General features: G+C 34.7%; 2 protein-coding genes across 2 annotated transcripts; both read right to left on the bottom strand.

Annotated features, from left to right (window-relative positions):
* On the bottom strand, positions 607-3801 carry LOC109345764 (probable aldo-keto reductase 1). The gene is made up of 7 exons (XM_019584950.1): positions 3661-3801; positions 3362-3529; positions 2467-2670; positions 2204-2376; positions 1588-1684; positions 1361-1514; positions 607-1013 (listed from the first exon to the last, which is right to left on the bottom strand). The coding sequence occupies exons 1-7, from the start codon at positions 3709-3711 to the stop codon at positions 832-834; spliced, it is 1029 nt and encodes a 342-aa protein (XP_019440495.1). The 5' UTR covers positions 3712-3801; the 3' UTR covers positions 607-831.
* On the bottom strand, positions 4551-13508 carry LOC109345763 (ion channel CASTOR-like). The gene is made up of 12 exons (XM_019584949.1): positions 13172-13508; positions 13013-13087; positions 10731-11342; positions 10347-10529; positions 9382-9441; positions 9105-9308; positions 7862-8110; positions 7430-7528; positions 6743-6937; positions 6200-6292; positions 5487-5738; positions 4551-4988 (listed from the first exon to the last, which is right to left on the bottom strand). The coding sequence occupies exons 1-12, from the start codon at positions 13463-13465 to the stop codon at positions 4770-4772; spliced, it is 2535 nt and encodes an 844-aa protein (XP_019440494.1). The 5' UTR covers positions 13466-13508; the 3' UTR covers positions 4551-4769.

Below are 14897 nucleotides of genomic sequence, written 5' to 3'. Positions count from 1 at the left end.
TGATGTCTTTTATGATTGATGAATGTACCTCAAGGATTCTTTAGTGGATTTTGGAGGGAAGAAATGGAAAGAATACATAGTTATGAAATATACTTGTAAGATAATTTTAAAGTGTATTTTCTTTCTTTCCCTTCCAAACTCAACTAGTAAACAAATCCTAAGCCGGAGGATTGTATATTAATTTTCTTTTGGCTGTCATGTAAGCTGAATAAGTGAAGATATGTCATACTTTTTTTTTGATCGGCAATTGTTAGTATATTAGTCGTTAGTATGTTAGTATTTTGTTGTCGGTGAGACTCCACCCTCAACCTCCTGCACTTCATTCCTTACGACCACCCTCAACCTCCTGCACTCCATTCCTTACGACCACCCTCTTCACCATCAGACCACCTTATGACTCCAGAAGATATGTCATACTGATGGATAAAAGGTTGGAGCCTCTCAACAATTGGTAAAATTTAAGAATTATAACCTCTTCAGACAATAAAAAAACCACATAAAAAGACTGTTATTGCAGTAGCTCGCAACAATTATAAATGACACGAAATAATACTTACTGACTGAGTTAGGATCAGATCTAGTACCATGAATATGATTATGGAAACGAAATCTTAGATTTAGGAAACAGTGTCACATTGTTTCTGTCTCACCATTCAATAACATGTACACAAATAAGTATTCAACAAGAGTATTAGGAGTTATCTGCATTGGAAGAATAACTAGTAATGTTGTTCTTATTGAGATGTGATTAAACATGGAAAGCATGCAAAAGAGAGTGGAAAATAGATCTTGGTTCTGAATGAAGTTGTTCATAAGTCATAACTGGCATATCTAGCTAGACTTTTCTGGAGTATTAGCAAATTTCCACGAGCATTTAACGAAAGCTTCAGTTGTCCGATCCCCGACAATCTCGGATATTGGTATAACATCTGTAATCTCCCTCAATTCATCTTTGCTGAGATTCACTTCAAATGATCCAATATTGGTGTCAAGATTTTGTATCTTGGTTGTTCCTAACATCATGACATGAGAGTTTCAATAATAAAATACTGAAGCACAAAATAAAAATTAAATCATAATTGGAATTGTTGTTATAAGCACTCATTTTCTCTTAGGTTATATTCAGTGCAAGAATGGAATTCAATGGAAATAAGAAACCGAATAGAAATCGGTGCTTTTTTAACCAAGAGAGAAAAGGAAGTTATCTTTCGAAATGACCGAAATAATCAGGCCTAATGTGAAGAATTTTCTATAGATAGATAATAGTCTCAGATAATGTCATGTAATACTTGTCAAAAGTACATAAACTCGGTTCATTCAGATTATATTCGAGAGTACGATGCAAGGGAAAATCACTCACCGGGGATGGGTACGACATCGTCCCCTTGATGAAGAAGCCATGAAAGAGCGAGTTGTGAAGGTTTACACCCATGCTTCTCTGCCAACTTTTCTATCCTATAATATAAGATCTTGTTCTTGTCTAAGTTCTCGCCTCGTATCCTTGGTTGTAATGCCTGATGAAAAGATATGTTGGTGAACAATGAACGTGGCCGATTGTCATACAAAACAAATGATTAAAGCTCATACCAGAAAACTTCCTGCAGGTATACTTTCTATGACCGCCTTGCCGCCGAAGAATCCGCGCCCAAGGGGAGAGTATGGTACTATTCCAATTCCAAGTTGCCTGCAAGTGTAGTCACCAAAGTCATGTAATGAAGGTTCATCAAGGATATTAAAAGCATTAATTCAGTAAAAGAAAGCAACAACTCAAGAAAAAAATATTTATAGAAATTAAACGACTTTCTTCAGAAAATATCACATAAAAAAAATGGATATGTTGCTTCTCTTTTTGAAACTATTAAAGATGTATAAAGCCAATGATTCGAGGAATAATCTGTAGAAACCACTCAATAAATGAAAGTTACCTTAAAATTTTGTTTTTCTTGAAGTTATTTGAGAATTTATCCAGTTTGAGTTATGAAATTGTGACTTAGAGATCTTGTTCTTTTGTTAAGAAGAAATGGTTTCACTATTTTCTGAAGAAATGCTCATGATCTTACAAAAGAAATCATCATTTTTGATTTCACACTAAGGATAGTTTGTGCAGCTTTTAAGCCATCTAAACTCAAATACTAAACTAATCAGCTAGGAAAACAAAAATCTCCAATCAAACAGTTCAGGTACTGATATCCGCGACATATACCTGCAAAGTGGAACAATATCTTCCTCGATCTCGCGAGTCCAAAGAGACCACTCCATTTGCACAGCAGTAATGGGATGAACAGCATGTGCCCTCTTAATTGTATCAGGACTAGCTTCGGATAATCCGATGTACTTTATTTTTCCCTCTTGGACCAGCTTTTTAAGCTCCCCCATCTATAACATATCATGAACAATAAATCAAAAACATAGCTAACAAAATCATCTAAAATCAATCATAGAAGTAACAAGTTTACTAGCACTTACAGTATCCTCAATGGGCACCGTGGTGTCGACGCGGTGCTGATAATAGAGATCAATGTAGTCGACTCCAAGGCGTTCAAGGCTACCCTCACAACAAGATCTAACATATTCCGGGGTGCCATTTACTATGACATTGTTGGATTCAATCCCAACAATCCCAAATTTTGTAGCAATCTGAATTTTATCTCGCGGTAAATCCTTGATCGCCTGAGAGTTAAATGTTAATATAATACAAATGCCATAAAGATACACCAAAGTTAATTTGAAGGACAAAAGTTAAGTATATTTATTTCAGTTTATATAATATTCTCCAATGAAAACATAGGATAGAGTGTCTTGTTTTATTCTCTATAGTTCCATGCTTTTAGTGGAATAATAACATGTCTCATGTTTTAACAGTATTTCTTGTTCAGTTCTGTATATAAAATAAGTCAAACATAAAATAAAACACATATGCTATGTTTCTTCTTGTTCTAGCACATCTACCAAATGCAACACAATATGTATAACCGCATATTTGATGTTAAGTTTTGCACATAACTGCATATTTTACTGTTATGTGTAACCGTATAATAGTAAAGTTGTTGTTTAGTAAACATGAATTTACGGGGTCAAATCCAGGAAACAACATCTCTGCTTGCAGGTTAAGACTACATATATCTACCTTCCCTAGATCCAGAGCCTCGTACACTAGGCGCCTTTTTTTAGGCATCGAGTACCAAAAGAATTGTGTTAAACTTAAACCTAAAATTTCTTCATTTCAGAAACAAAATGGATGAAATACAAAACTTCAATAACAAAATTTCTTTCTCTAAATCCCTATGTTCCATGACATCCTACAAAACTTCAAAAAACAGCAAAAGCAGATCTATTAATTGTTATATGTAACTAATCAAACCTTTCCAACCAAAACTTCATTGGCATGAGCTCCATAAACATCTGAAGTGTCAAAGAAAGTGATTCCATTGCTGAATGCATATTTGATGATAGAAATGGCAACATCTTCAGCAACAGGAGCATTATATACTCCATGAAGACCCATACATCCATATCCTAACTTTGAAACCTATAATCATAATCATAATCATAATCACAACCCAACATACAAATTCATAAATGATGATTCACACATGAAAAAACTGAGATTGAATTTAGAACTGAAATCAAATGAATCCAAGATATAAGTAACATATTTACCTCAAGGCCTTGACTTCCAAGGTTCACTCTAGGAATTGGATTATTTGCCATTTCTATGTTTCTCTCTCTACCAACAACCACTTCCCTATGTTCCTTATACCTATGTGTGTCTTATATATATATATATATATATATATATATATATATATATATGTGAGTTAATATCATTGCACTTACGGTGTAAATGTTTATACACAGTTATTACATCATCCTATTTATTTGTATTACTTTTTTTGAAGAGTCAATGATAATTAAAACATGAATGATGCAATGACAATATATAAAACTTATAGATTACATACATTTTTCTCTATAATATATATATCCATTTTTCATTGTTGAATATTGAAAAATGAATTAAAAACATATTCTTATTAAAGTTGTTATTATGTTAAGACCAGAAAGTTGTATATCCTTGCAGGTGGTTCTGCCACGTGTTGTGTGGTAGGTGAACCTAAATTCACTTGTTCTGTGGTAGGTGAACCTAAAGTGACCTTAAATTCACTTGGTATCTATCTATCTATATATATATAACTTCAAAAGGAGAAGACACAGTGTGCATGTTTGAGTGAGATTTGAAGAGAATAGATATACACACCCTTACTTCGTCCACGGTTTTCTATTAGGAAACAATCCTAATAAGAAACAAATACAATATCATCTACAAAGAAAGTAATAAATATTAACCAATGTAAGGAGAGATAAACAGACAAATTTGATGCCTGAGCCAAGTAGACAACTCTGATAATGACTCATCCTATGTGGTTTTTCATTTAGTCACATGAAGAATAAAGATACAGACATTCCTGAACCAAGTCAAGAATGTGAATTTCTTCTATAACCCCTTTTGATTTGTGTGACATTAATTCTCAGTACAATGATCTAACTACTATATAAGAACCTTCTGTTACTGGCATAGTTCCATAACTCACATGTATATTTTTACATAACACGTCCAAGTTAGCTTCAATGGCACAAGACCACACAGTTATTCACTTATTTGTACATCAGAACTTAACAATGATTCTAACAACTTTTCATTTCATAACATAAAAGTGCCAAATCTGAACTCAAAATTGTACACAAGTTGTTGTCCACAAATGCCTCATTCATTCCTTTTCAGCAATGACCACAAAAACATCCTTCACTGACCACTTCCGTCTGTCAGTTTTGGCTGGTGGGTTAATGACTGCTCTTTCTGCATTCGCTAAACGGTACCCGATCACGATATCTCTTCTCTGCCGAGCTCTTAACATTATTTCATAAAAACTCAATTCCTCACCTTCACACAGGTACAGATCTGCTTGCCTTATATGCATCTCATTTCCCTAATAAGAAAACAACAGAATGAACTCATAGCAATCATTGAAGAATGAAGGCAAAACATGTCATGTTAGATGTACTTTAATTATGTTTAAATTAGTCTGTAGATCTCTGAACTTCTTGAGAAACTTCAATTAGGTCCCTGAACTCAAAAAAAGTTTTTAATTAGGTCCTTGAAGGGCTAAACATGTTGCAAAATTGTAATTGAGCCCCTCATACACCTTTCCGTAACGGTTCATTAAATCTCCGCTAAGGTTCAGTTGAGCAATTCATCTACTTGTCATTTGTGAATCCTATATTTTTTGGGAAATTTCAAATAGGTTTCTATATGTAATAGAACTCAAACGAAAAGGAGACCTATAAAAGGTTTTCTATCTGTTCAAGGATAAAAATGATGACCTAGTGTACGAGGCTCACTTCAAGGATCCTACTATAATTTTTTTAGCTCAAGGACCTAGAAAGTAATGTAATCTAAATTTTATTGAGAGTAGTAGTAGTAGTACCTCCTCTGCAAATAGCTCTTCCAATACGTGATTTATCTGTCGATCTTCTGCAACCATGGCCAAAGCCATGCTGACAAGTTCATTTGATAAAACATAATCACTAATTTTTGACATAGATAAAAGATTTTTTGTCCTAGGATCCAAAATTTCACTGATTATAACTGTTTTATCTGAAGCCTGCTTCATTTCCCCCATCCATGAACCTTTTGAGAAGCTTCCTCCGTCAGCTTGACTATAAGGAAGACGCTTAGCCTGAAGTCAAAACATCAGAGCTTTAGAAACAATATAATGTGAAAAGACGTGATAGAAATTGAATATCTCAGAAAAGAAATCACATACAAGGATTAATCAATAAGCCATAGAACAAAGAGAAAACTAGTCTATCAGTATTTGTTTCTTCAAGAGGTTGTTTCTTCATTAAATCGAGGCCGAGGTCAGTTCTTCATTAAAATCTATGGAGAACGGTATGCTCTATTTATAATACCATGTTAAAAGCATAAAATTCTGTATCTTGGAACTAATGTATTTCTACCAATAGTTCATGCATGAATAAATTATTACTTTCAAATGGTCATATTTGCAAGTTATTATGCATTAGATGCTCTACAATTGAAGGACGAGAATACTTATTGGGTAGCAGAAGATTGGGTCTTTATAGATAAGCTTCTGTCAAGGTAATATCAAATCAAGACTAAAATTATGTAGAAACTTACTTGTATGTCACGAATTAAAAGCAATGTGGCAAGAGATCTAGAGTCAGCTTGAATTGCTGAATCCTCTACTGATTCATCGGCCAAAATCAATATCTGCATAGACCAGAAACTACCATAAAAAAATGTCAAGCACCAAATCAGACTCAGTGAATGGTTGTATATCTAACACCCCTTCCCCTCACACAAAGGCCCGTTGGGGTAGCAAGGAACTAACTCTTGACCACGTGGTCATAAAAGTTTCAGTAGGCAGTAGCATGTCAAAGAACAACTCTCCCAAAAACATAAGTTGTTAGGTAAAGACTCATGGTTTTATATCTAACAAAATACATTCCCTAAATTATATTTTGCATATTACAACTGCTATAGGCACGATTTCCAAACATTTTTCCATGTTATAGTTTAACCCCTATTGTTGCTGAGAGCATACTTATTAACAAATATCAATATTACAGAAACCATAGGTGATTCCACATGCATGAAGAATGGAAAGCAGATGGACTGGTAATAAAACTTATAGAAGACAGACTAATAAATGTTACTTACCGAATCAAATGATTCCAATGGAAGGCTTTCCAGGTGACGTCGTATGACAGCATTCCCCTCACGATTAACCAGTGATATATTTTCCAATCGATTTATGTCAAGGCCACCATCTGTTAGCTTCTTTTCCCTCTCTTTTTCTGGAACATCATTGAACATCCAGAGTTCAGAATCCTCTGCAAGAGATGCATCTAAAACCTAGAGGAACAGAAAGGTGGACAGCCCAAAAAAGGTATTAATTCCCATAGCTAATAAACTGTTGAGATGTGTGTATAATTCATGAGTTTTCTGCCCATTACTGTTTGGGCTCATTAAGAAAGTCATGTTTTCCTTCCTTAGGAGCATTCCCTTAAAACCAAATTAGGTGAAGCTTTTGGTAATTCTTTTTAGCACCCTGCTAGTGTTGTTATTTTCAGGAAGCTAGAGGGTATTCCTAACTATAGTTCAAAAGCTTAAATTTCAAACTTACAGGACAAATGTAGATTTAACACAAGCCAGTAACTTATAGACAACTCCCATCCAAAGAATAATGAATGATGCAGAAAGCCAGACAATTAATAGCATATTTGCAATCAAATTTACTGTGCCTAGATAACAGGAAATCCTATTGAGATGACTTTGCCATTTCATGCAAAGTGGTAACTTAACAAAAGAACAGGAACCACAGCAGAGGATTTCTTATAGCATTACCATGATCATGTCCTCCATATCACGCCTCCAACCACAAAAAAGTATTCTTTCTGGAGACTTTGGACAAACAAAATCCTTGGGTAAGCTTCCCCTCCAAACCTGAAATCAAGAAGGAAAAGGGTGAGGAACCGTAGCAGTCAATGTCCCTCATCCATCCAGCAACAGCAACCAAGTCTTTTCCCACTAAGTGGTGTCAACTAAATGGATCATTTGATGCCATAATATTCTATTGCAAATCATGTCTATTGACAAACCGTTGACAACATAAAAAGGGCTGTCCCTCATTCATCCATACAAAAAAGTCATAGACTTATTGGGCTTTACTAAGCTTTGAGCACTGTGTTTGACCATGCATTTACCATGAGCAAATCTTAGAATAAATAATAGGAGGGAAAAGGACAGAACAACAGCAATTTATTTGTGACAAAGCACCTTAGGAAAGGACACTGGGGCATAAGTATCGTCGTCCTCTGCAATGACCAGAACTTCATCACCGGCTTGTAGAACATAGGAGTCATCTGGATTCAAAATAATTTTACCACCATGTGCTGCAACTTTGACTCCACATGGAATTGCATCAGGAAAGCTGATCAATACATCCTCAAATTGCATACCATCCAACTGTGGCCATCTTTTGATGTAGAATTCACAATTCTCAAATCCAAGTATATCTTCCCAAATCTGCCAAAGCATTCCCATCACAATCTTTTAACAATATGGAAGGCTAAAAATCAAAAGACCCCACCCCTACTTTAAAAGGGGGTAAAAACATATTTAAGCCAAGAATAAACTATTACAAAAGAGGCAAAGGTTAGTATGTTCAAAAAATTTCTCCTAGTTAGAGAAAACATATCCTATTTAAGAGCTGCATGTTCTCTCTTAATTCATAAAATCTTCAGCATCTGATTTGGTTCAGTAGTTGGGATATGATAATTGTACTCTTTCATTTGTTTCCTTGTTTCTTATAATTTGACATTGCAATTTTTTGTGGGTATATATATTTGTCCGTTGGGGGTTTTAAATTCATCAAGCAATTCATGAACACTTAGATCATGGTTTTCAAGTGTTAGTATGATAGGTAACCCCATTAGTGGGTTAGTTAGAATAACTGTTAGGGGTTGTTAGTGTGTTGTTTGTTGGAAATAAGGCATGTTGCCAATAAATAGGAGGAAAGGGTGAGAGGGAGAGGTATCTAATCATTTTGTAGAGAGCATTGGGGCCTTTGGGCATTGGGAGGTGCAGACCCTCGAAGTTCTGCAACACTATACTGTAATCTCAGGGAAATTATCCCTGTTCCTTGAAAGTGAAATACCAGGTTTATATCATAGTATCTTGTCCTACACAGAGGCATCGAAAGAAAACAAAGTTGTAACAAACAAGGGAAGCACAATTGGGCACCCCAATACCTAACTAATATGTAAAAGAAACCAGACGGAGGCCATAAAGACAATCCTACCCCACTAAAAATCTAAGGATATGGAAGAAGTCTAAAAAACTAATATAAGTAACACACTATACATCCAAACTCAAGTTGTCAACCATACCGTAGTGTAGTTACTCTGTCTTGCTAATATAGATTAATCATTAACTTCAAAACAAAAGTCAAAGAATTTTGCATAGATAACATTATAATTAGGCAGCAAATTTTGCATCACAAAATATAGTAGATTTTAACCTGTGCAAGTCCAGGCTGCCGAGCACATTGAATCATCAACCGACCAATGACATCATGAGCTACGACAGTTTCAACAAGATCACCACCAACAAGTTTAACAAGGACCTCATTGTCTAAATCACTCAATTCAACCACTATGTGCCCTCGTAATCCATCTTTGACTCCAGTTAGACTCAAGACTGTTCTCAAAGCGCGGGCATCACTCTGTAACAAATCAAAAGCAAGTCAGTGGATAATAAGCCTACAAAAGCTGGAGCAGATCAACACTCAGTCAGACCTGATCAGCATTCCCATCTTCAGCGAGGACAATTATTGCACGAGCCTTTGAAACAGAAACCTGTATATCACATGATATTAGTAACTAAATCAACAGAACAAAACCATTAGATGGTGTCAGTCGCCAGGTGATATATTCCACCAGAAAGTGGACATTTATGTCATAATTCTACTGCAAGAAATTAGAAAAAAAATATAACATTAAACCAACTTGTGTTTATGATAAGAAGTTCTTCCCACTTCCTAAAGGGAGAGTTAGCTATTGTAAAATGAAAGACTAGCAAAAAATCTAAACTACTTTGTCTTCCAGTCTTCTACATAAGCATCCCTTTATCATACCCCCACCCCCTCACAAGTCATATATTCTTACCACTATTTCTTCTACACCACTTAAAATCCCCTCCTACAAAAAAAATCTCCTAATGGTATTCCCTGAACCAAACCTTCTAATTCCTCCCAGGATTTTATCTGTGCTCATCTAGTTCTGTTTGGGGAGCATATCCACTGATAGAATTAAAAGTATGCTGCTCAATGACAAATTCAGTGCTATCATCCTATCTCCCAGCCTTCTCAAATCCACAACATTACTCTTCCAATTCTTATTTGCAGTAATGCTTACCCCATTTCTAGACTTTACTGCACTAGTGTACCAATGCTTAAAATCCGAAGTGTCTAACTAGCCAACCCCATGTTCTACAGTACTTCCTTGAAAACAATAAAACAAGTCTAATTACTTAAAACATATTCAAATTGTCCAAAGAGCCTCTCTTAAACATGGGTGGACCATTCCTCCTCCCTGTAACTCCTTGCAAACTACAACAAAAATGGGGGAGATACAATTCAATATGCACAGTTATGGGATGCTCTTGTCAATACTTTAATATAGAGGTCAACATAAAATTCATACATTAAAATATAGATAGAGAATCATATTTCCAAACAAAAGGTTAAAGCAGGACATTACACCTTTTTCAGATCAGCTAAAATTACGGGACTGCCACTTCTGCATATGACAGATGTTCCTTTGAAGTCAAACTCCATTTTTGCAATGTCGAGCTCCATTTCTTCCTTGTCTCGCTCAGCCATCACTACAACAGTTCCCCCACATAGGTTCTCATTGGCTATGGCAAGCTGATTCAGTAATGAACCCTGCACACGCAATCATGTTATTAGTGGCTGGGAGATACACGCACATCTCAAAAAGCCAAACCAGCAGAGGAAGATCACTTTGGCATGAAAACAAGAAACTGCTATATATTTCAATTGTTTTTAACAAATAATAATAGTTCATTGAGAAAATGGTAAGGATAGCAACAAGGTATCCAAAATATGGTCACAGTGCAATCTTACCAATTTATCGCTCCAGCCAAGAATCAAAGTATGGTTTTGCTCAACCACCTCACTTTTTCCTTTCCTCAGTGAATCAAACTTCTCAGAAATTGCATCAGATACAAGCCCAAGCATCATTGCAAATATAAGCATCCCGCCAAAGCTAATAGAAACCGCAACTAACCTGGGACCAATACCTTCGGAGCTAGCATGGTTGCCAGAATCAGCAACATAGGTCCAAGATAACCAGAGGCAATGTGCTAAGTCCTCGGAAGTTACACCAAAAAGGGCCAATCCTCCAAGAAAAATTAGCAACAGTGTTGCAACTAACAAAACAAGTGGCTTAGCATATGGGTGAACTGATAAAAAGACATCAACCCAATATGCTATTTGTTTCTTTAGAGAAATTTGTTCTGATATATTGTCAGACAATCTTGATTTTGATACATAGTCTATGTACTTGAAAATAGTAAGAGGGATAAATAGAAGTGTGAAGGAGGAAAGAAGTGCTAGATTTCTTTTGAAGTTTCCACTCGCAAAAGTATTAGGGTCCTGAATTGTAGCACTGGTAATGTTTAGGGGGTCCAACTTATGGCACACATATAATCTGAGATTAAGGCTGACAATCTCACCCTACAAAGAAAAAAAGAAAAATATAGGTTGGTTCGTCCTTGAGGACATGATGCAAACATGTGAAATTTAAGATTGCATTAAGGGTAGGAAGACCAAATAATATGGAAAAGCATAATAGAACTAATATGGTTTACAGCTATGATGCACCAATACTTCCCATTGCTTCATGTTGCCATATCGGATACATATCCAATATTGATAATCTTTAATACTTAATGGATGTGTCGTGTGTATCCATGGAGTAAGTATCTGAGTCTCCTTTCTTTTCTAAAATAAAAATAAATTCAATATTTTCTACTACACTCTAGTACTCTTAAAAAATCACCTTTCTCATATGTTTTATAAAGACCATCTGAACAGACTTGGCTCTTCAATTTTATTTTTTTGTTTCACACCATACAATTCTTCGATTTGGTATAGTATTTTATTAATAAATAGGATCCAAGCACAAAACTCAAACTGTCTTTGAAGACAAAAGAAACCAAGGAGGCACACATATGACACAAGATACGGATACAATAGGACTCAAACACAGGGGATATGGCAAAAGAAATATAAAATGTTACAAAATATGGTTAGGAGTGTCTAAAATATCTAATACAGATACATGTCCAACATGAAAACGAGGATTATTAGTGTCCGTACTTCCTTGCAGAGCACACAACCAGCCATGCAGAAAGTGTAGAGAGAAACCATCTCATTTATCTTATTTTTATGCAACACAAGAAACTCTGGACTCCAACTTAAAATTTTCATCAAATAAGCCCCACATGTATTAGGGTGGGTGTTTTGCTGTGAAATCAAATCATTGCCTAAAGAGTTAGCTAACTTGATAGAGCAATGAGATATCAAGTGTGAGCATTTGGGTTACTGTACAACTTTCTTCTCTCGCGTCAAACTTTGCCATCATAATTGTCAAACCATATAAATCTTTTGCAAAAATTGATTGGCTGTGCGATTGTTGAATACATCTCAACATACTTTGCCTCTCCAATCATGCAACTCTATACAACCTTCATTGTAGATACTCTTAGCAATCTCTAAGTATCTTCTTAATTTAGAATTTTGGAGAAGCAGTTATATATTATGGTTTATGAACTTTTATGCAAATTTATCATTCTTCTTCTTCAAGAATAGGTGTATAGTCTTATTAGATATGCATCATATCAACAAATGTTGAAAAGCTAATTAAATGCTAAAAAGTCAAGACTTGAAAGCTTACAACAGATAAGTTAACCAACAAGTGTGAAATGATGCACAACGTCACTCTAACTTACTTGACTTATAAGTGGTTATTTAAAAAAAAAAAAAATTGCATGCACTGACACAATGCAAGAGTTTTTTACACTTTCACTGCATCATCCAACATTCATTCTTAATCATCATTGACTTTTAAATATAAGTATTATAAATGAATGGTAGATAATGTACTAAATGTATATAGATATTTACAATTTAATCAGCATTGACTCTTCAAAAAAAAAAAAAATATTCAAATGAATGTCGGATGATACTGTATATAAATATTTATACCGTTCAATGTATAAATATTACATTCTAAAAAAAGCTTCTCTAACAAAACTACTTGTTTTTTTAATTCATTTAAGAAATAAGGTCTCAACTTATAATTCATTCAAAAGTCTAATTGTAAATGTAAACACTAAACACACCTGCAACTTATTGAGTTGGCTTTGTAGATGTATATTTCTGAACATCAACAGCATCAGAAACGCAATGGTCAAAATCTGCACCAAAAACAAATCAACAACAACAATACGATAGAAAGTAAAAAAATAACTAGCTAGCTAGGTAGATAAATATGCACCTACCACAATAGCAAAGTGATAACGAAATTGTGAAAACCAGATAAAGTTGTAGTACTTCTTCGAAAACAATTTCTCTTTCTTCTCCACATCGGAAACAGAAACGGTTGGAATTGAAGTTGGAGCGCGTGAGAATTGAACTATGCGGCGGCGGTGTGGAATAGTTTGCGGTTGTGTGTATGGCTTTGAGTGGAATCGACGGCTGTATTGCGGTGTTTGTGACGACCGTGGAAACGACGGCGACGGGAAGAGACAATCTCTGCCGGAAGAACCCGCCGGTGAATCAGAATATAGGGACATTTTCGGTATTCAAACATTACCTAATCAATACATGAAATGTATAATTATGATAACTATGTTTAGTTGACTTTAGCCGGCCACTCTAAATAATAGGTGAGACTGAAACAGGTTGGGATGGGTTAAGCATGTACTTCAACTGTCCTTAATCGGGTCAATTTTTGAACTCAAACCCGTCTCTAATTAGGATGAGATGCGTGAGGGACATGTCCAAAATAAGACGGATTAAGACAAGGATGACTTTGGGATGGAAAAGGACAAACTGACAAACATATATATTTTTTCCTCAAATCTTTAAGCATGAGCAATTAAAGTTATCACAATTTGTATATAAACTACAAATCGTAAACTGTATCATTCGAACTAAAAACTATTACAATCATGTGACTGAAAATTATAGAAGATATTGAAAATTTCAGAACAATTTAAATTGTCAATTGTAAACATAAGGTGATGTGTTATTGTAAATGATAAAAACATGTCAATACTCAAAAGTTCACATAAAAATGAATACAATAACTATCTATTAACTGAAAAATGAAACTTAAATTGGAGTTCACACAAAGTACACAAAAACTAAAAATTAATTGATTTTCTATCGATCATGATTCATGGTTGTATGCTCATCTCTAATATTTAGGAGAATTAAACAATGAAAAAAATGGTAATGAATAAGAATCATATGATAAGTGGTATGGATAAGTTGTGTGAGCTCGTAGGTATTTGAGTTATATGGGTTGAACATAATGAGTATTGATAGGTATTTATTCAACTATTCTTGATATATAACTATAAGGGATGGGCCGGGTGACCCGAACATAGACCTAAACCCATCTTTTTTACGACAGGTCTATCCCTTTTAATTGAGTCTGTCTTTTTTTATTTATTTGGACGGGTCAGACCCGTCCCTAAGTCATCATACTGAGACGGATCTATGAGTTGGGTCGGATCTTGCTCACCCCTACTATGAAATTTGTTTGGTACTTTCAAGGGATTTGCTCACCTTTTTGGGTAATGAACTAATCTCTTTTAAAAAATGTAGTTGATTGTTGTTTCTTCCAACAAGAGTTGCCTACCAGGAATCGAACATTTAACTTTTTGATCATCCTAAAATTCTAATGGAGCATTATATCCTTAGATCAACATATTGTTTGTAAATAATAATATGAAATTCTATATACATAAGAAAATCTTGTATAATGATAGAGAGATGGAAGATTATGAATAAGATGGATTAAGTGTCTTATTATATAAAATAAAGTTAAAAATATTATTGATTACTATAATTAATGTTATTTCTCCGATTTATATAAGAGTTAATTTCGGAGTTAGATTTTGAAGGGGAATGAAAGAAAATAGAAGGCTTGAGAGTTATCTCACAAATATATTTCATGACTCTCGAGTCTTTCATTTTTCTTTATTCTCCTCCAAAAAC

Source organism: Lupinus angustifolius, chromosome LG04 (genome assembly GCF_001865875.1).
Source record: "Lupinus angustifolius cultivar Tanjil chromosome LG04, LupAngTanjil_v1.0, whole genome shotgun sequence".
NCBI classification, from domain to species: domain Eukaryota; kingdom Viridiplantae; phylum Streptophyta; class Magnoliopsida; order Fabales; family Fabaceae; genus Lupinus; species Lupinus angustifolius.
This window is presented reverse-complemented; position numbering and strand designations above follow the sequence as displayed.